This window comes from Galleria mellonella, unplaced genomic scaffold (assembly GCF_026898425.1).
Source record: "Galleria mellonella isolate WM207_F2 unplaced genomic scaffold, CSIRO_AGI_GalMel_v1 utg266, whole genome shotgun sequence".
In the NCBI taxonomy this organism is placed as follows: domain Eukaryota; kingdom Metazoa; phylum Arthropoda; class Insecta; order Lepidoptera; family Pyralidae; genus Galleria; species Galleria mellonella.
Genome location: NW_026442061.1, coordinates 749,541 through 776,938, shown reverse-complemented (window position 1 = coordinate 776,938; position 27,398 = coordinate 749,541). Strand labels below are relative to the sequence as shown.

Genomic DNA, 27,398 nt, shown 5'->3' with positions numbered 1-27,398 from the left:
CTCTGGTGACAATTTTTGGTACTAACTATACTCCTAAAAATTTAAGAAGTCGTTTCAACTGTTTCACTATAGCTATTTGTTTCATTACATTTTCGAATTTTTTCCATAGAGAAAGAGAGATAGATGCGCTGTCCCAACTTACAACAGCTCGATTTTATTTTGTTAACTTATATTACACATTTCAATTTACCGCTGCCATTTTCGTTTTGTGGCACGGTTAGCGGTGGTCTGTTTGTATATTTATTAAATTGAGGAAGAGTTACTGAGAACGAAGTGTTACAAATATTCTGTATTGTGTCGTATTACCTGTGAAACTTACGAGTGGCAGCGAATATTGTGCTTGTATTTTCTTCTGTACTGCTGACTTCCTTGGGCGGAGAGGGTGAGTACTTACTATATTTCAAGAATTTGTGTCCTATTAATAATTTTAATTAATCTATTATATTAATAATTAATTTTGCAATAACGTTACTGTCTTCTGAATATATTATATTATTTACATATGTATTTTAAATTGTTGGCAAATTGATTTGCCAAAATGGGCGTTGTGATTAATGTACGTTTATCATTCTAAGTAATTTTCACTGTGCATTCCCTTTTAAACATACGTAGTCAGAGTTTGTCTGTAAGCTAATTTCTGACATTGGATTCTAATTACGATGGAATAACTGCATTATGTAAGGTTTAAAAATATTGAAACAACAAACAGTCTGAACACTTAATTTTAGAAATTTTGTTTTATTTGAGACGTTATTTAAAGTACCTATTTATCAGTGGATTGTTTATTACGCTATCAGAGTAAATAGATATGTTTGCCCTTTGAAATTTGATTACATTTAGACAAAACATAATTCTTAATTTTTCTTTACATTTAAGTAATAATTAAAAAATGGACAAGTGTCACATTTTTACATAATAATATTTACAATAATCATGATTGATTAGCTATAAAGTTAAATAAAATAATATAAATCTCAGAGTTACTTCATTTAATAAACAAATTAAATAATTATCTGTAATATTTTTTTAGTGTTAAAATATGTTTAGACTAACTTATATTCATAGCTGATATGGCAAATGTATTTGTTTTTAATGAACTTCAAAGGTCTTATAGATTAATTGTGTTTTTATATTGATATTAATTTTTAAAACTTAATGAAAATTATTAAAATTAAATTGACTAATTTTCATTAAGTTTGATTCTCAGCAGGCCCCTTTCATATTGTATTAAAATTTGCTTTGTAATATTCTGCCATGTCCATAAAAGTCTTTTACCATATAAATATTTATTTATTAGTGTATAAACATTTTGATTATCTGTGTTTAAAGTCATGAGCAATGAGCAGTTTGTGACTGTATAGTTAAGAAAATGAGAGTATTTTATTTCTTTATAATCACTATAATAATAACAAGATTGAGTTTACATATAATACACAAAAGTCAACATAATTGATTTTTTTTTTACTATATATGATATTTTTGGCAATTTACAATTTGTCAATTTTACCATGCTTTGATTATCATTTTTATGAAAAGATTCATTTTGACACAGAATGTATTATGAAACTGCATTAATTTTCTGTACCATGTTAAATAATAGATATTAATGTAATTTGTATTGGCTATTGGCATTATTATAAATAAATAAATAAATACTATTTGGATCACCTAAGATATACATAGATTACTGTGGACTTACTTAATTTGATTCTCGGTAAATTTAATTATATATCCCACTTACTGTAAAGTATTGTAATTCATCTACTTTTGCATGAGTCATGCACAAACACAGTCATTTTTTAACTTTGGCATTTTAACTCTAAAATCTCAATAGACACCATAACATATGGCAGTTCTAGGGAACAAAACAATAGATAAGGTAGTTAAACAATCTATGAAAGATGGAACAGAAATTGTATATAAGCAAATGAAGTCACATGTAAAATTAAAAGTTATTGTGTCATGACATGTTGATCCCACTGAAAAGTGCTCAGGTATAAAGCGGGTATGGTATAAGACCATATGCCATATGCTATCTTTGGTACCCTGGTTTAAAGAATGTGTCTTTTGAAATTAACTTACCTACTTAATTATAGTATTCTGGCTAAGGTCTGGCCATGTTCCACTCAACAAATTTTATCGCTTTATGGGAGTTAAGCAGTCACCAAAATGTACATATTGTAATTCAATTGAAGACCTTTTACATTTGCTGGTAGAATCCAGTTGGAATTACAACCTGAGATCCCAAATTCTAGGAGATATTCTTTTTTTATAATTTATTTATTTATAGCAAGGCAACAGATTACAAATTAATACATTAATAAAATAAATATTACATAAAATGGCATTAAATTTGCACTCTAATAACTGCTCTGCATAACATTCGATATTATTTACATTAAAAGAATGACAGCTATAAATTTAAAGTAACAAAATGACAGCCTTAATGTAATATTGCGAGGATTGTTGGAAAATATCAAGGTCCTTGCATACATTGTTATATTTTCTGCACATGCGGATAATTGGATTATGATATTTTTTTTTTTTTTTATACAACTTAGAATGGCAAACAAGCTGACGGCCCACCTGATGGAAAGTGGTAACCGTCGCCTATAGACATGAGCAGTAGCATGGACATAACAGAGTATACTGTTTCGCCCATGATACCCCCCCATGCGTTGTTATTCCTGAGGACTCAGGTGTCATTCCTCTGTACCCAGTAAATTCACGCCATATCCCACCCTTCAAACCGAAACACAGCCATGCAAACACAGCTGCTTCACGGTTGAAACACGAATGGGACAGAGGTACCCAAGCAATCGACTTTTGTACAATGTCTCCCTCTGGTAACATAACTGATATGATACATTATTATTACAAATCAGTATATAAAATATTTTTTGTATTCTTTTATTACCTGTACGAAATGAAACAAGTCTCAACAATGTGCTACTGTCCCATAGATAATGGTAGGGTCAATGTAATGTTTAGCCAACCTGGCAGTCATAATGTCAAAAACCTATATCTGTGGGTAAAGCTATCCCTGACAAACTGATATGACAAATGTTGTATGCAGATAATTTCTATGAGGCTGGCATAGTGACCCAGGTGTACTGAAGCCTTAACAAAAATAGAATAAAAATTGTCTCAATTTCTCAATTTATACATAATAATAATATGAACTTACCTATCTGTGAAATTCTATTTAATTTTGTGAGCTGCTTAATTTGAAGCAAATAATATTTATTTATAGTATTGTTTTTAGTTCATGTCCAGTATGGTGTATATTTAAAAAATAAATATGAAATTATTTAATAAAAATAATTTGCTGTATGTGGTAGTTCTAGCCGGTATTGCACTGATAATTTGTACTCACTTTGAGGAAAATCTCTCTGCAACTATAATTTTACCTCTCTGTCTCTTTTGGTCTACACTCAACTAGTTGATATAATTTCTACACTGTATATGTCATCTGTCACAAATTTGTTTTGATATCGCAGGAAGCCAACATTTGCAAATTTTGGTCTTGCATACGTCCCATTTTGGTGTTACCATTATGTTATAATATATTTTTTTTCTATTATTCATATTTTTACTTATTATAACTCTGTTCAGGATTTACAATTATAAGTATATTTTGACGGAACTTCAAAAAAGGTATTATATTAAATTAGGACAAAAGTAACATATTTAGTAATTACAAAATAGATTGAGTTTTTTAATCTTAACTTATTTTATGTGACTAATTGTGTTGCATGCATTGTAATTTGTTAAAAAATACCTAATATTTAGATATAGGTTATCTGCCCTAGTTTAGTAGAATAAAGACCTAATTCAGACATTGAAATTGTATTTATTTCTTTCTCCTTATTTTAGCTGTTACTAAATTATTACTCTCATTATGTATCTAAGCATAATAAGCTGGAATATATGTAAATATTTTTTATGTATATTTGTAAATTTTTTTTATTTACATAAACATTATTTGAGTAGATTATGTATTTGCAGTACAAACGAAACTCAATATCCATCATGTTCGTATGTATATCACATTCATATTTATTATGGCAAGCTGCGACATCCTCCCTAGCAGTGACGTGTGGACGGAAGCGCTGTGTTGAGTTGACGACCGAGATGCGCGTGCGCGCTTCACCGTTATTATTACTAAACAATAGTTTTATAGTAGTAGTAAATAGTGTTACTGTTGTTGATACCATACTATACAATTGTTATGGATGGGCGATTGTTAGCAATAGCAAAAAAATAATGATATATTGCTAGCAGCCCCATTGCTAACAATATATCCTGTTAGATTACCCTCCTTGCAGTCGCGGCGATTAATTATTATAAGGAAAAAAGACAAATTTTTAGAACTATTGAGGACAGAAGGGGAAAAATGTTAGGACACTTGATACGACACGACGAACTTATGAACATTATAATAGAAGGTAAGATAGAAGGAAGAAGGGGGAGAGGGAGACCGAGACATAGTTACATCAGGCAGATCAAGGAAGGAGTTGGTGTCGTGTCGTATCAAGAGGTGAAGAGACTTGCTGAAAATCGTAGTGAGTGGCAAGAGTTCCACCGACAAGAGCGCAGCTCTTAAATGGATAGATAGATAGATAGATGCCAACATTTGCCGGATCATCTAGTTTTATATTGATAAAGCTTTGTTGCTAAAAAAATTAAATTGAATTTTTTACGACATTGATAGTACTTGATATAAATTTAAGCCTATCATTTAGCCATTCTTGAGTAAACTCACTCCCTTTTCTGTGCTTACTTCGTAAGGAATTTTGTTTGAAATTTTATGTATATAGTTATTAGATGTAGTTATTTATTTTTTATTTATAAATGTGACATTTAAAAATACTTGTTAACAAGTCTCATTGAACAGTATTTATCTTATCTTTGTAATATCCATTAATTGTTTATATTATTGGATTGTACACATGGCGGACAAAATTCTCTTTGTATTTACTTTTAAAATTTCTTTATTTTCTATGTATTTACTAACTGAATTGAGTTTATTTTTTTCTTGTCGGGTTAAAAATGTATCTTCTTAACTCCCAAGTGGTTTATATTAAAATATATTTGCTCATTTATCTGCTGTCATTGTAATTACACTAACTACATTTCACCCTTCAGACTGGAACTGTATATTGTAATATATTCAGTGAAACAAATTGCAATAAAAGTACTTATTTAAATAGTAAATTATTTAGTATTTTATATTAATTATACTGAAACATAAATAATGCAAACATAGTAAAAGCTTCTTATTCACACTTCCTTTATTCGCGTTTTCACTATTCGCGTATTAAAATAATTGCGTCCCAATTCCTATATTCGCGGCTAAAGATTTACAGATCTAATCGGTACATGTTAATAAAAAGGATTTGGTGTCCTTTGTAAATGCGTCGGCAAAAGGAGTAATAAAAAAGTAAAACAAACCTTATTACAACTACTCATCTAGTATGTTGTCAAATTTTATTGCCGCTGTATAAGTGGTTCGACTTTCCATGTTCACGATTTCTGTATTCGCGGCATATTTCCGAAACGTATACACCGTGAATAAAGAACTTTTACTGAATTTTGAATAAAAAATGCTAATTCAAAAATGTTTAAATTTTATTGTAATGAAATCCGTTCATAACACTTTACAAATCGCTGTCGTAAAAATTATAGGTAAGATGGGTGTTCCCTAAGCGATGAGTCATACAAAATACTAAAATGTTTGCGCTATTTCATAGAATCTTAGTCACCACTTTAAACACCTGCAATTCCTCTAGTGTTGCGGGTGCTTATATACGATGGTGATCACTTATCATCAAGTGAGCTGTATGCTCGTTGACCTACTGTGTTAAAAAAACTATTATGTAATTCGCAAGAATTTCTAGTTTTTCATTAACCTACAATTTAATCAATAATTAATTGTTAGTAACTATGGTGATGACACCATAAATGATGTAATGTTGCTTGTGTTTCGCCTTGATTGAATCAACTTGCACAAGCGACTCATCTTAGTGAGATTCGAGATGTGCAATAAATATTAAAAAAAACCATAAAGACTTTTTATATAGACTTAGTTCTTTACTATCATCGTTTTTTATATATTATTCATTAAGTCAAAACCTTCAATAAACCTAATTTAACTATTACCTAATTGGCCCCCGTTAAATGTAATAATCTGAAGTAATCGTTTAATTAGTAGGAAGTTTCACTTCGCAATACTATATATTTTATAATTTACATATGACTTTTTTTTTATTTACTTTTGTCTGAAGGTTTTAATGTTTTGTCCCCCAGAAAACATATATCGTCATAGTCGTAGAATACTGACGGATCTATATATGTAATATTCGTTAGATCCGTCAGTATTCTACGACTATGACGATATGATGATATACTACATTCTATTTCTTAACTTTCATACGGAATGTATGGACTAGTTCGTTAATAATTATTAATAGGCAGCTATAATATACGAATAGAGATGCGAATATAGTGCAAATTGACCGAATTGGTGCGCTCTATTTCATAACGTATCAGAGCAATATCATAACGCACTTTTATAATATGATATTTTTCAAAGGAATCATGCCATATTCGATTTTATATTGATAGTAGCAAGGTTGAATAGTAGACAGAATTGGTTTGTATTCGCGTGATCTATGGCAAGAAATTAGAGCAAAATCACTTGAATTTAAACGACCGTGACGCGGTACACCGTTGGACTCTATCGTCACGTCACTTGCGTGATTTTTTTTATTGTGCTACTGTTAATTTCTGTCGGATCGGCGAAACAATGCTATCTAATATCCATACCATGCAATTTTTCTGCCACGTTCAATGTCGTTTAGCTGATATTACCTGATCTGTCTCGGCCGTTGGCCCCGGAGTAAACCTGTCTCTGAATCTGTCGTTGCATCATTAGATTTAATACGTTTGAATTGCTAACGGATATCTATCTATTGATGTTTGTCGATTTGCTATACTCAATGGGTAAATATGGTTATTATGAGAATAAACAATATTATTTTGTATTTCTAATGGAAGAAAACTAGTAAAACTGCTTGTCGGGTCTCGCATTCCATAGCCATGTCAATAAAGAGAACATCAAACATTTTTTTTTGCAGACATTAATATGTTTTATACCAATCGTTGCTCACAAATGTACTAAAAATCATCTATACTTTTTATAACGCTAGACTAAAAGGACATACGAACAGATGGATGGGTACCTACTTTTATATTCAATTCATATTCATAATAGGATGTAGTTGCGACGTCTGCAATCTATGATCTCGTTAATGACGTCGCGGGATTTGCTGATTTTACAGTACAGATGTATGTAACAACTCTTGTCTACTTGTAATATACACGAAGATTTCTTTTTGTATTACCTTTAAAAAAGATATGCAGGGAAGAGTTGTCACAAGATCGGATAAAAAAATGTGTTCAATATGTCTACAGCTAACGGTTGACAGGTGATCGTCGACAGTAGTAGAGATATTAAAGAAGCTATCATGTTCAGTAGGTAAATGCATTCGATCGTGTTAACCTGTTAACAGGGCAGTGTGGCGGATGTGTCAAATTGGTCCCACCCACACGACCGCGGTCGCGTTATTGACACCACCCCGTCTGTGTTTTTGTCACTGTCATACAACTGATACATTTAGGAATGGACTCGGAACGGTCTTGGTTATTGGAAACGTATCCTAATTGGTCATTTGTTACTCCCGATATTTAGATAAAATTCGGCCAGTAAATAATGTAAATTGTCTTGTTCAGCGTCTCTGGCCACTATCGAATAATCTTTTAGTTTGTAGTCAATCATTTTAGACATTAATGGGGTTTTATAAGTGGGATATTGGTTGCGCTAGAGGTGAATTTGCAACTGAAATTGAGTCAAAAAATTCTCAAATTTTAGGGAGAGTAACTCGTTTCTTTGATCTCCCACTTTGATTTTTGCTAACGGGTACGAAATATGTTAGACACTCTTGCCCGTTTTTGTTCACTCTGTGTTGTATAGAAGATATTCCGTTATACATATATTTACTTGCTGTAGATACCTTAAAGATGAGGCGGTTAAGTGTGGGTGCTGTCAATCCTCGTTTAGTCTCCTAGTATAGCAGGCTGGTGCATACTGCATACAAATTAATCGATGAATGTTCCCACTCGGGCATTGTGTTTATACCTACGCTGATTGGTATTGATATTGTTTTAATATATTCCACCTATTGTATTTCATAGTATAATTTATATGTACAAGCAAATTTATGTTGCCTCTAAACAAAATAATTGCTCTGAAATTCAATCTTCAGTAGCAGATTGAGAAACATGCTCTGATAAGAGTAAATTTTAAATTCTGAAAAAAAAAATAAAACAGTAGTAATGTAGTAGTAGAATTTCTCGTAATGGGAATTTCCCGTATTTTTTTGAATTTTTTTATAAAACCTAATGAACATTCTAAAAGCATTCTTTAGTTATTCTGCTATATTCGTTGAAATTTGTTAATTCGTTTTTTCTTTACATACATACCTGGTCATTATATATTTTCTCTCCTGTCTTTTAATTCTACGCTAATATCATGATAAGGTTATCTATTTTGGGGATGTACATCGATACATGACTGTGTTTGGGTTTGAAGGGCGGAATGCGGCAGTGAAATTACGAGTTACGAAAGCATAACATCGGAATCTTCAGGAATTGCAATCCATTGACATCACAAGATACACTATGATGTCGAAAATATCACAGTGTATTTTCTGATGACAGTGGTGCTGTTAATACCTATAAGCGACGGTTACCACTTTCCATCGGGTGTTGCACCAGTTTGTTTGTCATTCAAAGTTGTTTAAAAAATTCAAATAGTCTTAAGAATCGGATTTGAGAACGAGGTAACTTGCTAAACCACTACGCCATTCAGGTCGCTCCACTGAGACAAATACGTTTTATAAAGAGTGGAAAGTGTCTGGCACGAAGCCAAATTACGTAAACAAGATAATCGATTGGCGGGAAAGTGAGAGGTTACTGAATATAGACATATTAATTAGAATAATATTAAAACGGCTAATATCTTTTTTATACATTGCGTGTTTTATAAACAATCTTGGCAAGATTGTGAAGTTGTTCATTTCAAAATAAGACAGAAAAATAATATGAGACAATAATACATAGCAATTAATCATCAACATATCAGTCGGTAACGATTCACTATTGAACAAGCCTTCCCCATAAGGGGAGTTTTTTAGTAATGTTTTAAGAGGGACGTATGGATATTAAGTTCTCTTAGTTGCCTCTTACGACACCCACGGGAAAGGAAGGGGTGGCCTATTCTATACCGAGACTACTTCTAACTACATGGACAAATAATATAAACATTTATTTATTTATGTGTTATTTCGACGAAAAGATGCTATGACATGATTATTTAATAAATATGGACTTTATTAAAAAAAATTACGTACAATTTGTTGGTTATTTTTATTTTGTATATTATAATTTGGTACTTTTAAGAGATATTATGACATCGTATAGTGTGTTAATTTAATGTTTATTTTATGAAATCGTACTAATATTATAAATGTGAAAGTTGTAAAAGTATTTGTTACTCAATCACGCTTAAAAGGGTGGACGCTGGACTAAATGAAATATTTATTGACCAAATTATCCTAAATTAACATATTATTAATAGGTATATGATACTGTTTACGTTAATTATGTTAGTAAATTTGCATAATCTTTCATGTTAATTTTAATTATATAGAAATTTTGTGTTATGATATTTGTTTTCGCCTATTTCCAAAATTGCTCATCTTTTTATTATGAATGAAATTTAAAAAATGTATAGGTTCCTTTTTTTATTAATTTCAACTTATTCAGTCGTTAAAACATGATTAAGTACAATATATATTTTGCAGTTTTTGTTATGACTGATTATTCTACTGTAATTTCAGAGGGAACAATATAAAGTATCTATCTTTCTATATAATAGTTATCACTTACTTGCTACTAATTATCGACCCTACTATATGGACGTGGGAAAATAGTGCGAACAGATGTTTTTGTTAGTTAGTAGAGTAAACAAATCGGTTATCTCAATTCTACTCTTATCGCTATAATCATAGAGTTCAAAAAGAAACATCCTTGTGGGCTTCATGGAAAAATATTTTCATATTAATACTTAATAAACTTTTGCTGGTAAAAGATTTTTAAGTATTGAGTAGGCAACGTATTGCCTATTTCTAGCATGATACGGCGAGGCGTGCATTGTGTTTGGAACTATGAGGTATTCTGTGAGAAGTGAGTGTTAAGATAGCCATTGTTACCTCTAATACAACAATACAAGGGGTATACATTACTCTATCCAAGAGGTGGCATTCAAGTAGATATAGAAGTACATTTTGTGACGGTCGTAGTGTTTTCATGGTGTTTTTACTCATTGTTTTCATGTCTATAGACGATGGCTGTCAGATGGTTCATTAGCTTATTGGACACTTTCAGTTGTATAAAAATATTTCATGCTTCAAAAGTTTGTTCGAATTATTCATACTCATTATACGTTCAAGAGTTGGCGTTGTGGTGAACCAGACTTGTAGGTTTAATAAATTTATTGCAATAACATAAAATTTGTCTGACGGTAAACGGTCACCATAGTCTATGAACGTTTACAACTAAGGCGTCACTTGCGTGTTACTAACTCTTGTAATAAGAGAATTTTGAATAATTATCCATTAATAAGGAATGGAAGGGGGTTACCCCTTAAAGCTATCGGTATATGCTAGCGAGTCATAGTGAAGTGAAGGATCATAGGTGAGGATAAAAGGAGGTTAGTTGGCCCATCGTGACATTAAAAAATAAATTAACTACGATGGATTCCGTATGGAGGTCGGCTGATAGGGATTGCTAGCAATGAGGTTGCTAGTCTTACGGTTACAATAGATTTTATAAACGTGTTATATCAATCAATGTATGCATTGTCCCCGGTGTACGATATCACAGCACAGTCTTGAGTATTTTTTTAGTTTCTGAGCCGAACAAAGCAAATATTTGATGTTAAAATAACTATATTTTGCTACGCAAATTAAAAACTCGAATGCCTTATATAAAAAAAAAAAGAATTTAGTTAGTCTCACTTAGGATGATGTAAATATTCTAACGATACAAATTTTTTCAAACGTTTAGGAGTTATGCTGGGTTAAATAAATTCACATATAATGCATGGACCTTGAAAACATTAGTCTTTTTTAGACAGTAATTTTATAATGATAGAATCGTTGTCCAAATAAATGGTAGTTATTACATTCAGTAGTATATAAATAAATGTGTAAAGTGATACGTAATTGTCAAGCACGTGGATTTATCAGCATTTTAATGATGACTTATTCGACGATGAATGCCGTTACTCATTAACGGAGATCATAAATGCTGCGTTATCTCTATATGCAGCGTTTATGGACCCCGTAGTCTTAATATTTTTGTAAATAGAATAATAAGAATATTATTTTATTTATAAAAATATACAAATCCTTAAAACATTATGCTAATTGCTGGCATAACCACGACGAAATGTATCCTAAGGCCATCTTTATCCTATATGGTACGTGTAAATTTAATGAAAATTAGTAAAGTTATTAATGTGTCAATAGTTAATAGACAAACAAATAAACTAATTTTCACCTTTATAATATACGTAGTAAAGATTAGCATACATTAAGTTTCCACTGTTGACTACCGATATACTATGTACTAATATGTTTCTACCGTGAAGCAGTTGTGTTTGCATGGTTGTGTTTCGGTTTGAAAGGTGAGATATGGCGTGAATTTACTGGGTACAGTGGAATAACACCTGAGTCCTTAGGAATGGCAACGCATGGAGGGGTATCATGGGCGAAACAGTATACTCTGTTATGTCCATGGTACTGCTCATGTCTATAGGCTATATATAGGACCGTCAGCTTGTTTGCCATTCTAAATTGTATAAAAAAAATTTTTAAAGTTAGTAAAAAATTTAAGAGATTAGTCAACCGGTTGCAAGGAGAACTTCTAAAGTCATATAACACAATGTCTGGCTTATTAAATTTTATATTACCCTGTTAAGTTACGCTTATAACTAATCCACTGTTATATTCTGCAAGGTTAAAGCTACAATGAGATCATTTTACATAAGTAGTTGCCCAAGTCTCTATCTATATTATCTATTAGCATCTGTTTAGTCTTATTGTAGTTAGTTTTTTTTTATTTAAATTGTAATTTTGTCTATTCGTTATAGCGTCATAGTTACTTATTTATTTCATATCTCACTCTTAGACAGGTACCTATAGACGAGACGAAAGTTTAGAGAAAAAAAAAATTGAAATGTGTTTTTATTGAGAAACCCTTTATAGTTTTAATTTTATTTTTAAGAGAGAAAGAGAAGTCCATAGATTTTATTATATATAGCTTTTTAACCAATTACTGATTTTATTTCTTTCGATAGTTTTTACTAACGATATTAAATTAGTATATCTTCACTTCCTTACTAATATTTAAATGTGAAAGTGTGTTTGTGTGTTAATTTTTAACGGATTAATCAATCAATATGAAATTTGGTACATATATACACTATAAGGAATGGAGAAGGACATAAGTTAGTTTTTATCCCGGTCATGTGGACGAAGTAGTGGGATAAGGCTAGTATGCTATTAGTATAAATATATGCAATATTCATTATGATTACAACTTTATTCTAAACCTAAATAATAAAGGTATAAAAAGGTAAGTATAAAATAGATTACCAGAGGAAGACTTTGTACAAAAGTCATTTGCTTGGGCACCTCTTTCCTATTCGTGTTTGTATCGTGAACCAGTTATTGTTGCATGGCTGTGTTTCGGTTTGAAGGGTGCTATATGGCAGTGAATTTACAGGGTACAAAGGAATAACACTTGAGTTCTCAAGAATGGCAACGTGTGGGTGAAACAGTATACTCTGTTATGTCCATAGTACTGCTCATGTCTATAGACAACGGTTACCACTTTCCATCAGATGGGCCGTCAGCTTGTTTGTTAAAAAAAGGTTAATTTATTTTTTTGTGTAATGCATAATAGCCACTATTGCCCTTAAACACTTTCTGTTTTCACCTAATGGTTAGCTAGTAGAGAATGCCATACGGCATTTAGCTCACCATTTGTACAATTTTTATTATGCAATAAAGAATAAATAAATAAACATCATAAAAAATACATAAGTCTATAATATATAGAGGCCTTCAATTTTGATACACAGTTACTCGACTCTGATACCTTATTGCCTCGCTCAATTGCTGTGTTTTGATTTGGTACGCCATCGCCAGTAGAATGGCACGACACTGACATTCTGTAACCTGCGCATGCGCCACTCGGTAAATGCCAATGCATTTTACAATAGAAATATAAGTAGGTGTTGCATACATGTAGGTATATATGTGGTACTTACTTATGTATATAACAAAGGTAAGATATTACCTTTTATAATATATTAGCTGTTTTCCATTACGAACCTCTATATTTCAACAACTTCAGCTGTGCTTAATTCTGTACATCAGTTTATTTTTTTTATGTGATGAATTCCAGAATAGACTTGTATCTGAAATCGAAACTTCACTCGATCAAGTTTCAATCTGGGGTGAACACAATCTTGTTCAATTCAACCCTAAGAAGACACAAGTCTGCGCGTTTACCGCAAAAAAGACGCCGTTTGTCGTCAGTTTTAAAGCACTCCTCTTGATAATAGGTCGAGTCTATGGATCCTTAGCGTTGACATATTCAGCGCCGTCTAGTTTTGCGACCCATACCATATCAGCTATTAACTGTCCACTGTTGAACATAGGCCTCCGCAAAAAGATTTTGGCCACTAGTTGCTACGCTTGGCATGTTGGTTGACTTGACAGCCCCAGTTAGGTTTTGGTAATGTTTTAAGAGGGATGCTGCTGCCCATTCCTCGATTATTAAATTCCCTTAGTCACCTCTTACGACACCTACAGAAAAGAAAGTAAAATTATAACCCTCTTAAAAAAACATTAAACATTTGACAAACCAATTTTAGCTCTTGAATTTTTTCTTTTTTATTTATGATAATTTTTCAATTTCAAAAAAGGAACTGACAAAGAATAGATTTCGTTTTAAGTGGAATTATTCTTTATCTAATTGTAATGTTTATTTATGCACTGAGGTAAAACTGAAAATATTATGGTGATGCAATCTCTAGTGGGATAGAGACATTTGTTTAATATTACCGTTGTGGAGAACACAACACTCCATATTGGTATTGTAAAGAATGTTATTTCTCTGAACTCAAAACTACTTAATCTAAAAATTCTTTTACCTATAAAAAACCATATTATCGTTTTTTAATGGATGATAATGGAATGGTAACCCTGTCTGTGCTAATGGTATACGCTGGCGGGCATCAGTAAGGGATTATAGGTGAGGATGAAAGAGCAGGTCAGATTGCTCATCGTGATGAATACGACGGTTTCCAGGGTATATTGCTAGCAGTGGGATTGGTAGTCCGCATTATAAACAATTCCTTCCCCCTCTACCATTGGCTATATATTACTTTTCGGAAATTCTATTTACCCGTGCGAAGTCGGGCCGAATCGCTAGTATTCAGAATAATAGTAATTAATTGGAGGCACGCACGAACCGTTTCAATTATTTTTATCATCAATGAAATTACTTCACCAGACAAGTTACTTCCACCATCCATTATAAACACAGCCGGTGTACGTTCCGCTGGTTAGCATAATAACTCGTAATTACTAGGAACAAGTGACGGAAAGTGGCGAAAGCACGGAAAATGCCTATTGACTGTAACTGTATCAAGCGTGGCGGTTAGACTGTGATCTAGTTAATGACGGATAGCGGAGAATGTTTTATCTATCTTCATAGATACCTAGATAGAGTTCCTTATAGAATAGGCAGAGTGCCAAAAATCTGTCGTTCCTTATTCTTTAGACACTTTTAGAATAAAATATAGGATGAAATAGATATTATAAGCATCTTTTAAGGCAGTTTTTTTTAACCCTTAATCAGACACAGTGCGATTTATCGACCACCTAGGTAATTGGAGTTTTATAGTGATCTTTGTCTTTTTTTTAATTCATAGAACCTTTATTTGATTACCAATATTTATATCTTTCGTATGAAGCTAAACATTTTTTTACTAAACAATTCATTTTGGGAAAAATCATTATTTTAAGAAAGTGATCCATTATATATCCTATACTCGTCTGGCGGTAGTTATGATATGGACACTGTTTCCATTATATAAGAGATGATTTTGAAATAAAAATATAATTGTGAATTATTTGGGTTTTTATGACAAAAATAACATTCTACTTTTTTTTTTAACAAAAATAACATTCTACTTTTTTTTTAACAAAAATAACATTCTTCTAGTAGCTTAAAAAATTAATTTAATAGGGGGAAAAAAATAATAAACGACAAATTATAAAACAACAGAGAGCTCCTTAACAGGCATAGTGCATAATATGTCCACTTTTTTGTTGTCTTAATTTTAATATTTTTTAAGTAACAGATCTTAGGTATACATTGTACAGGTAAAAATTAAGAACACACCATATTTAAAAATATGCTTTAATACCAGTGCACATGGGGCCTGATTATGGGTTAATCTGAAGATTTTACTAAAAGAAAAATTAATAAAAACACGACAAGAAATTGTAAGCCTCCATGATAACAGCAAGTCTATTTAATTAGTATGGGAAATTATTTAAATTATGCATCGTATTTGCTCGACGGTTCAAGAGTCTCTTAACTCCTTGTAAGTGGAGTACCTATCTATTTTACTTTAGTTAAAGGAAATTATCTCTCTGTTGCTTGGTAGATTAAAAACCACACCTATAATCCATTTTAAGTAAATGCACACATAGTTAAGAGGGTTATAACTTTCTTATACAACATTAACGGTCTCGTTGGGTTGGCGCGTGATCATTGTTTTGATGTTAGAGTACATTTTATTTTATTTATGAAGATGGAATGTGTGTGCTATAGGTATACGCTAGCTGGGTATCAATGAAGAATGATAGATAATGGTGTAATCTGACGTCAATCGTCATGATGCCGTCAACTGACTCGGATCACTATGTGTATTGCTAGCAAATAGGCCATCTCATACCATTATTAACAACTTTCTCTCTCTCTCTCTTTCTCCCTCTATCTCTCCCTCTCTCTCCCTCTCCCTCCCTTCCTCCCTCCCTCCTTCCTACCTATCTGTATTATATTGTTATACTTTCTTGAACGTAATATCATCACTCAACACAAACCGCTAAATGTAGATTTGAAATGTTTAATAAGGGTATATTCTATATAGAAATTAACCTTTTAGGGGCTTTTACAGCCGGTGTACGGAAATTTGTATTTACCAACTAGAATGAAAATTTTTCTGGTGGAAAATGGTTGTTATTTATTTATTTATTTTTTATTTTATTTTTTTTATTTATTTACACTTTATTGCACCAAGTGAAAAGAGAAATAACAAATTGTTGTTATTGAAGTCATAGTCTAATAAGTGGATCACCAATTTTTTATTGAACATTCTTCAGTGGATAATATGGCGTAGACGATGCGTGTAAATGCTTGCCGTGAATTCTTCAGTTACTTGATTGGTTTGTTCCGTTTTACACACACAGCTAGTGGATATCGGTGCAGCGGTTACTTCGTTATCAGTATTCATTCGATTAATGATAATGTGCAAGTGAACGATAATGTTTAAATAGATAATCGATTCTATAGTAATGGATTATCATAGCAAGATAAGTAGTAGTGTCGGTGTTGAGGTTATAAAAAAAAAATATTAAAACTTCGTGAATCCCATATGATAATTATAGCGAGCTAAATATAGTATAATTTCGTAATACAACAAACTCCCGATGTTTTACATGAATCAGTCGACGTTAACCGGGGAACGGGTGATAAGGATGTGAATGTTGTGATAAGTGAATAAGCATTAGTGAAGGATATACTTTGTATGAATTTGTTTAAACCATTTTATTCGGATTTCCAGTGTTAGTGGAATTAATTATGATCAATTAAAGCCAAAATAGTGAGTTTAATAATAAAATTTGTTTTACCACCTGTATAGCAGTTGTGTAACAAAAAATTTGGAATTTTTTGCTTTCAAAGTAATTACAATACTTGTAATCGTATGTAAAAGTATTTGATAAGAAGAAGAATGAATTTGTGAATTCTAAATTAGTCTACAGTGCCGTTCAGTTTCGTTTGACTTGGTCTTTCCAATAGCCTTTGTGCATTTAAATTCCTTAAAGATAACTCAAGGTAAGGTACTATGTAATTAAATATAATGTGATGCTGTAGTGATGCTGGTACTAAACTGTTTTACGCGCTCGTTTGCTGACAATTTTAGAGGTCTTTGCGTGATGATGAGTTCAGATTTTTTTATGCAACTTAGAATAGCAAACAAGCTGACGGCCCATCTGATAGAAAATGGTAACCGTTGCCTATAGACATGAGCAGTACCATGGACATAACAGAGTATACTGTTTCACCCATCGTATCCCTCATGCGGTATCTGATACTATCGTAGCCCATTTTAAAAGAAGTTTGGAATATCATTGATACCTATGGAGTTGTTTTTGTGTAAAGACGTTCTGTCTAAAGCGTTTGGCCTGTATATTAAACTCGAGTTGACCATAAACAACGCAGCATGATTAATAATCTTCCACGACCATTTTACGGTGTTTACCTACAACAGATTATCATGGTTATGAAAGTAGCTACATATTAAAGATATCTAGCTGCTCCATGATATCATGTTATCCAATGATAAAAAATCGTCATGACTCAGATGTGAATGCAGTTAGTTCAAGGCGGCAATTACCATTTCTAGTACACGGGCTGTCCACCAATTATAGTAGTACTAAAATATTGCTAATTAATATTTGGTTTTCCAATAAAATGTACGTTAATACTGACAAAATTAAATATGGAACGTATGTTTGTTTTTGACTTTGTATAATTGTATAATCTTTTTTTGGAGATGACCACAAATGATTGAAACAGTTCTTATTTTAAATAATGCGATTATTTACGAACCATATTGTTATTTGTTATTTTTCTTGTTTCTGAATATTTTTTTAAAATTTAGATAACCTTTCTATATAGGTAGTAAATCTTTTTAAATAAAATTAATAGATAAGTGCATAACTTGAAAACGATTAGAACAGTTTGGCTACTTTTTCCTCAAATAATTGATTTCTTTAAATGTTTTTTATGAAGAGAAAATTAAAAAAAAATTGTACGGAAAAATGTAAAATTCCCATTTTCCTTTGCTACCAATTCACAAACATTTTAATAAAAACATTGATGTTAAACACATTGCTTTTGACAGTATGACGTCTGTCGAGAGAGCCAGTATATAAAATAAGTTTTGTTCACAGTGATGTCTACGAGGTAGCTGGTCGGCTCGCGCAGCAATGCCGCTGCCGAAGCGTTGCGTAGAGCCGGTGCACGTGTCGCGAGGCACGGTACCCGAGCGGCTCGCGGTACCCTCCGAGCTAGAGGCTGTCACCAATGGAACACTCGCCAACACTGTCCGGTACAGTACCATGGTTTTTACACGTTCTCTTCGCTCCATAGAATTTTAAGATAAAATTGAAGTAGTAACTCCTTTATATTCCTTTACATTAGGTGAAGTGAATCCAAGCGCGAACTTATCTACACTAATATTATAAAGAGGAACATTTGATTTTTTTATATGTTTGTTTGGTTGGAATGGATAAACTCAAAAACTACTTAATTAACTATAAAAATTCTTCCACCTATAGAAAGCCACATTACCAGCGAGTAACATAAGCATATATAATATTAAAAAAATAACTATAAAACCCTATAAAAATTACAATAATGTAACTCAAAGTACAAATTTGCCTATTAAAATTAATATAAAAATACAAATTTTTCTTCCATCTATACGTGCGAAGCTGGGGCGGCTTGCTGGTCATTAAATAAAAAAGAAAACATTCTATTAATTGTATTCAGTAGCATATTACATTTCTATTATCACTTTTGATGTACCGTTTATTTCTAGTTTTCCTTATTTCTGGTTTCGTTCCCTCAATCGTCTCTTACGACGTTTTAGACATGAAAAGGTGGCACATTGTTTCCTTATTCACATTAATACATGGATTTAGGTTAATTATATAATGTTATAGTTTAATATAAAAACATTAATCATTTTATATGACACCTAGTTATAACAATTATATATATAAATTGCAGACAGCTCTCTTCACTATCGAAACATGCAGAAGATATGTTCGGTGAGCTGACTCGTGAGGCCACAGGTTTGGCGGAAAGGACCAATGTACTGCAAGCCCGGATAGACAGGCTGGCCATAAAGGTCACGCAGCTGGACTCTGGCGTTGAGGAAGGTACACCATAGACACTTTATATTTGTAATTGATCTTGTTTCGTTATTAAAACTAAGGATTTATTACTATTAGTAATATGACTAAGATTTACTAGGCCGCCTTCCTTCAACATGTCAACCTCTAACGTGGTTTAATATACCTGAAGAATTGCTGTTAACACACAATACATTATATCAAAAAATACTGCTTCCCTAGAAAAAGTATAAGCGAATCAGTTGATAGAATCGTTATCGCTAGTTATTCAATGAGATAGAATGAGATGGCGACATGCGCTGCCTTGTACTTTCTCATGTGAGCGCTAAACAAAGCGATTCTATTGTTAGATTTGTTAGATAGAATGAGATGGTAACATGCGCTGCCTTGTTCTTTCTTATGTGAGCGCTGATTGAAGCGATTCTATTGTTAAATTCGTTAGATACAACATGCATGCACGTGTGAGTCTTTTAATGATATATAGATTAAAGTTTTAATAATAGATAAAATTGTTCGAGTGAAAGCGGTAGGAGTCCTCTGCCAAAAATTGATTATAATATTACGCTTGGCGAAATGTAGACATGTCGAGTGTAACGAATACCTCAACGATAATAGTCGACAAATATCTCTTATCATTTGGGATTACGCTAGTGAGCATATTAATTTTTTTATTAACTCTTTTTTTTTTTCAGTATCTCTTCAAGATATCCAGATGCGCAAAGCATTCCGCTCTTCCCGGACGTTCCAACAGCAGCTGTTCTCACGGAGCACGATGCCGTCGGCGATGCTGGCGACGTACGCGCGGTGCGACCGCCCGCCGCCGCTCGAGCGGCTCAACGAGTTCCGGGACGACGGTCGCGACGCCAGGAAATTCTACACGGATCCTGATTATTTCTTCGAGCTGTGGCGTAGGGAGATGCTGCAGGACACTGAGCGTATACAGCACGGGAAGAAGGTGAGGAACAATGTTCTCTTTATGATAACTTTATTCGATTAACGATTAAGCTTATGTTTATTTATGTAAGATTATTCGTAAATTGCTATAAGGCTCAGACTTTTGGCATCTGTGAAAATTGATAGGTTTTACACAAGGAAAAAAGTATAATATGAAAGAAAAATATATCAGTAAATGATGTATGAATTTGGCATCTGTTAAAATTAGTGATTTATATATTTTTCGCTGTACGTGATTCTTTTATTGAACAACTGAACAGATGCATTTGTAGCCTGTCAAAATTGCAACTCCAACACGGTATAAATTGTTGTGATGGTGACCCTCATGTTTGGACCACATTACTTGCTTAGTTAAGTTGATATTTGTCGAAACGGTGACTATTACAGTAGTAATGGCACGCTGCGTCGTCTAGTTGGGAATAGTAGCATAGCGGGATAGCACACACGGGGCATGAGTAGAGCTGCGGTGTAGGGGTGAAGCGTGGTTAATGTAGGTGCGCGTGCGCAGGTGCGGCCGGCGCGAGGCGGCGCGGACGGGCGCGCGGGGCGGCGCGTGCGGGCGCCGCACTCGACGCGCGAGAAGCAGAAGGCGGCCGCCGTGACGCGCGGCGAGCACATCATGGCGCCCAGCCAGCTGCGCCACTACAACATCGAGCCCGCGCCCGCGCCCGCGCCGCAGCCCGCCGCGCTCTACCGCGCCGACTCCCTCTACCAGCGTGAGTACACTGCACTGCACTGCACTGCACTACACTGCACTACACTACACTGCACTGCACTGCACTACACTATATTACACTACACTGCATTACACTATATTACACTACACTGCATTACACTACACTGCATTACACTACATTACACTACATTACACTACACTGCATTACACTACACTGCATTACACTACACTGCACTGCACTACACTACCACGGTTACCACTTTCCATCAGGTGGGCCCTCAGCTTGTTTGCCATTCTAAGTTGTATAAAAAAAAAGTCGAGTATGCGCCCGCCACTCCTCCGCCTTCTACCATGCCGATTATTTCCAGTCAGAAATCTCTGCACTGTACTACTGTACTGACGGACTGTAGTAATAACACATGGAAATTTTGTGTGTTCTAAATTTTAAATTAATATTCTTCTTTCAATTTATACATCTCAAACTTTTTTTTTCTTTTTCATTTGAACTCTTTATTGTATACAATAAAACCTTTAATTGCATACATCATGTATCTGTAAATAACGTATTCACCTATTAATTTGTTTTAACGTTTCAGCAACCTCAGTTCCAGACGGAGGTTACAGGGTGTCACAGAATCGTCAGTCATCGAACCAGCCCGCGAGACCTAACTCGATCGAGATAGAGAATCAGCAGAACAGACAACCTAGAATCACAGGAAATGGGCATGGTAAATAAATTCCTAATACCTCTATTTATTTATAAACGAATCCGAAAATAGACAATCAATATAATAATTATCTATAAAGTTACCACGGCTGACTTAATATTTAAAAAATTTTTTGGCCAATATTTCTTTGGGGAAAAAAGACTATTTTCTCTGTGGAATGCTTGTGGAGATTTTGTTTTCCAACTATAGATAAATGTAAAAATTGGTCTTCAATTGTACATTGTAGTTTTTTAGTATACAGCAATGATATCCTTCTTGATTATTAGTAAAAATGTAGTGAAGCCAGTGTCCATAAAATTATAAATATGAAATGGCCAAAGGAAACCGAACTAAAACCTTTTAATTTCTTTTTATTTGTGAACTTAACATTGCAGTGTACTTATTTTAAATTGATGGGAATGTAATGGTAACCCCGCCTGCGCTATTGGTATACGCTGGCGGGGCACTAGTGATGAATGATAGGTGAGGATGAAAGCAAGTTAGTTAGCCCATTGTGATCAATTTTCCAAAAATTAATCATGATGGTTTCCAGAGGGGAACCGCGTGGAGGTCGAGCCGATAGGGTTTTTCTAATGGATGATAATGTAATGGAAACTGCGCCTGCGCTAATGATATACGCCGTGCGGGGCGTCAGTTAGGGATGATAGGTGAGGAATGAAAGTCCGTTAGCCCATTGTGATGAATACATTTGGAATTCAGCACGATGGTTTCCAGGCGAGATCACGGCAGTCGACTTGCCAGGACATTTGCTAGTAATGGAACTGGCATTCCGCATTATTAACCATCCCTTCCTCCCGAGCCGATAGGATATATCGGTAGCAACAGTGGTTAGAGCCCATTACTAAGAATAATTTTCCCGTGTGGCAGTGTTCTCGCCGGTGATGTCGGAGGAGAGCCCGTACGGGCCGGCGGAGCCGATCTACGGCAACAGCGGCGCGGGCACGCCGCGGCGGCCGCGGCCGTCCGTGCCGCCGCCCGCGCCGCCCGCGCCCGCCGCGCCGCCCGCCGACGCGCCGCCCGCCCACACGCCCACCAGGTCCAAAATCTTAACTATTTTTTTTTATGCAACTCAGAATGCCAAACATGCTGACCGCCCACCAGATGGAAGTTAGTAACCGTCGCCGATACACATATGCAGTACCATGGAAATAACAGTGTATACTGTTTCGCCTATGATATCTCCCATGTGTTGCCATTCCTGAGGACTCAGGTGTTATTCCCCTGTACTCTGTAAGTTCACTGCCATATCCCACCCTTCAAAGTGAAACAGCTATGCAAACACAACTGCTTCACGGTTGAAAACTTTAAGTTTAGTTTAATTAGTTAAAAGTGTATTTTATATTAACTATTGTGTAGTAATATTAAATATATATACGAGGTTTGTCCGGAGTATAAAAGTTTTTAAAAATTTTATTTTACAATTATTCAGGTAAATCAATTTTATCCCCTTCAAAGTACTCCCCCTGTGACATAATGCACTTGTGCCAACGCCGTTTCCACTGTGAGAAGGCTCCTTGAAAGTCCTCTGGTTGTAGGTTTCTCATGCCCCATAAAATCTCATTTATGTCCCCCATGTCCATAACAAGGTCACACGGGGCCAAATCCGGCGAATACCATATCAAAAACTATATATATAATGTTATAAATGACGTGAAAGAGAGTCGGAATGTGAAGTGGAAGGACGTTGTTTGTTCTCTGAATCTTTTAGCCACTTGTGGACGGTTGGTTCCTTCATCATCCCCATAAACTGTTCTGAGATCCTTTCAATTCTTGCCGAGTTTCAGAAACTGAAACGCGCTGCTCTTCAACGGAAGCGGGCTCCATTTTTTATACAACAAGCCAGTAGAATGGCAAACATAAGGAAGGGGTCAAGCCAGAACACTTTTATACGAGTTTCCGGACAGACCTCGTATAATGTTATAAATGTGAAAGAGAGCTTGTTTGTTTGTTACCTTATAGTGCCTTTACTGGTCACTGAAATTTGATATTTTTTTTTTACAGAATGGCAAACAAGCAGTACCATCGAAAGTGGTAACCATGGGACATAACAGACCATGGACATAACAGAGTATACTGTTTCGCCTATGATACCCCCCCTGCATTGCCATTCCTAAGGATTCAGGTGTTATTCCTCTGTACCCAGTAAATACACGCCATATCCCACCCTTCAAACCGAAACACAGCTATACAAACACAACTGCTTCACGATTGAAACAGGAATGGGACAGAGGTACCCAAGCAATCGACTTTTGTACAAAGTCTCCCTCTGGTTATTTGGAATCACATATTATATGAGATAAAGAGGAATGTAAGTTATTGATTAACAGTGGAGCCTTGTTGAATTGTTATAGAATGGTCTAGGGATTGATAATGATGAAGTAACATGTTGCATGGTACGTATGGCAGGTGCACGCTGCCGCCGCCGCCGCCGCCGCCGGACGGCGCGCCGCTGTCGCCGCCGCCGCTCGTGAACGGCGCCTCGCCGCCGCACCACCAGCACCGCTCCGCGCTCGACGCGCACCTCGACCACATGCACGCCGTCATCGGTACTTATACTACCAACATCATATACACTGGTGCTCATATAATTAGAAACTACCAGTAGTCCTTGACATTATCTGAGATACTTCACTGCAATCGTTTCGTTTTTGTTTCGATATTAAACAATAAATAGGACAACAATATGTTCCACGATTTATCAGTTATTAGAAAAACAATATAAATCCCACTACACAAGTGCAGTTTTAATATTACGTTATGGACAAACATTTCAATCAGTTTTAAGGTGTGAACAATAATGGTGGACTAATTAGAAACAACAACAAAAAAGTATAAAAAACTTTTTTTTTTTTTAAGAATTAGTAATTAGTATTGTTATTTACGAAATAGCTACTATTCACAGCCTACCAATAGTTATAATTAATATTTAGTGGCGTATACCTTAATTTCAATACAGCACTACAACATTGTGGCATTGATTCAATCAATTTCATACATTTTTGTTTTTTTTTTTTACAACACAGGGGGCAAACGAGCATGCGGCTCACCTGATGGTAAGTGACTACCGCCGCCCATGGTCACCCACAACACCTACGGCATTGCAGGTGTGCTGCCGGCCTTTTAAAAAGGAATATACTCTTTTCTTGAAGGTTATGTTGTCGTATCGGTTCGGAAATATTGCTGGTGGAAGTTGATTCCAAAGAGTGGTTGTGCGTGGGAGAAAGTGCCTTGAAAAACGCTAGTTTTCTAGGGAGATTGAATTTCATGCTTCAACAAATGCTTTATATAGTTTATTTTGACGGATATTTGTTTGAAACTTTTTTTTTAACAATATACCAAAGATTATTAATTATAATTAATAATCATTCAATAATTATTGTTCAACAATCATTCAAAAATTATTGAATGTGTATATTTTTTACGGACATTTGTACTTTTAAGTTATACTTTTTATTTATTTTTTTCTTATGAATAAAGAAATGTTTCTAGTTATATGACCACCACTGTATATCTATATATAGCAAAGACTGTTAAACATTTCTCAAAAAATTGCCATTATAATATGTATCAGCTAAGATGCTTTTTATCAGGTAATAACGGAATTACGGGTTGATATCCACCTCATGATATCATCAGGTTCATATTTATATGCGACGGCTGCCACTTTCTATTAAGTGGGTCGTTAGCTTGTTTGACATTCTAATTTCCAAAAAAAATTAAATAAATGAAAGGAAATTTTTTTTTTTCAATATTTGTTTACTTCGGCACCTATTCGATAAATAGATCGAGGATCGATAAATTTAACATACTAGTCTTCTATTTATCTCTAATTTTGATGAATTACTTTGTCATATATTTTGTTTAATTGTCCCAATTAAATATGAAATTGAACTTAACGTCATTTAGAATAAGGTTAATTTTGAATGTGAACATCACTAGGCATGATGTCGGAGGAGCCGGGCACGTGCTCGCCACCGCCGCCGCCGCCGGCGCCGCCCGCCCCGCCCGCGCCGCCCTCGCCGCCGGCGGCGGGCCCGGGCGCGGACGACCGCCCGCGGCCGCCGTCGCCCGGCGCGCTGGCTCGGGGCGCCTCGGCCCTGAAACCACCACGGCCGCCCGCCGAGCCGCAGCCCGACCCGCGCTCCGATCTTCTCAAGGCTATCCGCGACGGTAACTATAGTACACACACAAATAATACGTAACATGTACGATAAACAATTAGAACTTCTCCCGGTACATTGTGTGCTTATAAGGATATTCTAGTCATAATTCACTAAGTTAGTGGTGTATGATCACTATATATACATCATTACTATGTACTACATATATAAATTGTTGTGTCCATTGCCGTACAGTTTACAGTCAGTCACTATTTGTATAGTCATAAACTTAAAAATTTTGTATATTGACATAAAAGTAAAAAAAAAAAAAAAGTTTTTATATAACTTTACAAGATTCATTTAGTCTATACAGAGTTAACTATTACATAATGTTAAATAATATATAGTACTCATATTACACTGTAATTGTGTAATTTACAATTTTGGATGTTAAAACGTGTTTACAATTTGGTGTAGTCGATAAATAAAAATTGATTAAAAGTCGTTTATCGCAGGCATAAAACTACGCAAGGTGGAGAAACGGTGCGACGAGAACACGGGGCGGTACGACACGCTGCGCAGCGCGCCGGCGCTGCACGACGTGGCGTCGATCCTGGCGCGGCGCGTGGCCGTCGAGCTCAGCGACACCAGCTCCGGCGCAGACTCCGACTCCGACGACTCCGAGCAGTGGACCGAGAGCCGCGCGTGACGCCGCGCCGACCCGCCGCCCGCCTCCCAGCCGCCGCAGCCGCCCCACCCGCCCCAGCCGCCCCACCCGCCGCCGCCGCACGCCGACGCCCGCGGCGAGCCCGTCGCCATCACCATCAACCGCGCCAAGCTCGACGCGGACCGCTCCACCCCTCGCGATCACAAGCCGGAAACCGACGAGCCCGCTCCGCGCCTCGACTCTGACAACACGGACGATCAGTGCTATGTGAGGAACTCCTCGTTTCTAAGTCGCGACATCGAGGCGCAGAAGACGAAAGTGGAGTGTCAGGCTATGAAGAAAGTCAAATCCGGATCTCCATTAGTTAGAGTCGCGTCCCCGACCAGGAAGGTCCTCTCGCCGCCTACGAAGGTGCCGTCCCCGCCTCTCAAAGAGGTTCTCCCGAGTAGGGGCGAAGGAACTCCGCCCCGAAACGTCGCGTCGCCGCCGATGCGGGCCGTCGCGTCCCCACCGACGAGGGACCTAGTCTCGCCACCAAATCGGGAGTGTTCTTCCCCGCCGAAAACGGACGACCCTTCCAAGAGAGAGCCCCCACCGTCCCAGAAGGATATCGCGTCGCCCCCGGCCTCTTCTACGAAATTGAACAAAACCGATTCGAAGGGCGAAGATAGCGCAATGCCCAGAATTGTCAGAAGAGACTCGTTCGTTAAGGAGGCCATTCTTAAAACTGAGAAGCTGTCCTTGATCACAAATAATTCGATCGATAAAACATCTGACAAGGGGAGTGTTACCGAAAATAATAAAAATGGAGTGGAGGGCAAAGATAAAAGCGCCAAAGGTGAGGAGTCCAATGGAGTTGGAGAT

At 35.4% G+C, this 27,398-nt stretch overlaps 1 protein-coding gene across 4 annotated transcripts; it reads left to right on the top strand.

The window, feature by feature from the left end:
* The first annotated feature begins 174 nt into the window (after positions 1-174).
* On the top strand, positions 175-26,713 carry LOC113516232 (actin-binding protein WASF2). Of its 4 annotated transcripts, none has more exons than XM_052895126.1 (10): positions 175-382; positions 18,444-18,601; positions 19,285-19,436; positions 20,102-20,364; positions 20,872-21,079; positions 21,636-21,767; positions 22,635-22,803; positions 24,174-24,313; positions 25,707-25,937; positions 26,383-26,713. In XM_052895126.1, the coding sequence occupies exons 2-10, from the start codon at positions 18,480-18,482 to the stop codon at positions 26,574-26,576; spliced, it is 1,611 nt and encodes a 536-aa protein (XP_052751086.1). In that variant the 5' UTR covers positions 175-382; positions 18,444-18,479; the 3' UTR covers positions 26,577-26,713. The 4 variants fall into 4 exon arrangements, with proteins under 4 accessions (XP_052751086.1, XP_052751089.1, XP_052751087.1 ...); XM_052895129.1 differs by lacking the exon at positions 175-382 and adding an exon at positions 16,732-17,051; XM_052895127.1 differs by lacking the exon at positions 175-382 and adding an exon at positions 16,732-17,089.
* The last annotated feature ends 685 nt before the right edge of the window (positions 26,714-27,398 follow it).

Excerpts from the sequence above, each read along its gene's own strand:
- LOC113516232 (XM_052895126.1), top strand. The coding sequence starts at position 18,480 with ATGCCGCTGCCGAAGCGTTGCGTAGAGCCGGTGCACGTGTCGCGAGGC. Across the intron at positions 21,768-22,634 it reads AATCACAGGAAATGGGCATG|TGTTCTCGCCGGTGATGTCG; the intron begins GTAAATAAATTC and ends CCCGTGTGGCAG. Across the intron at positions 24,314-25,706 it reads CCACATGCACGCCGTCATCG|GCATGATGTCGGAGGAGCCG; the intron begins GTACTTATACTA and ends GAACATCACTAG.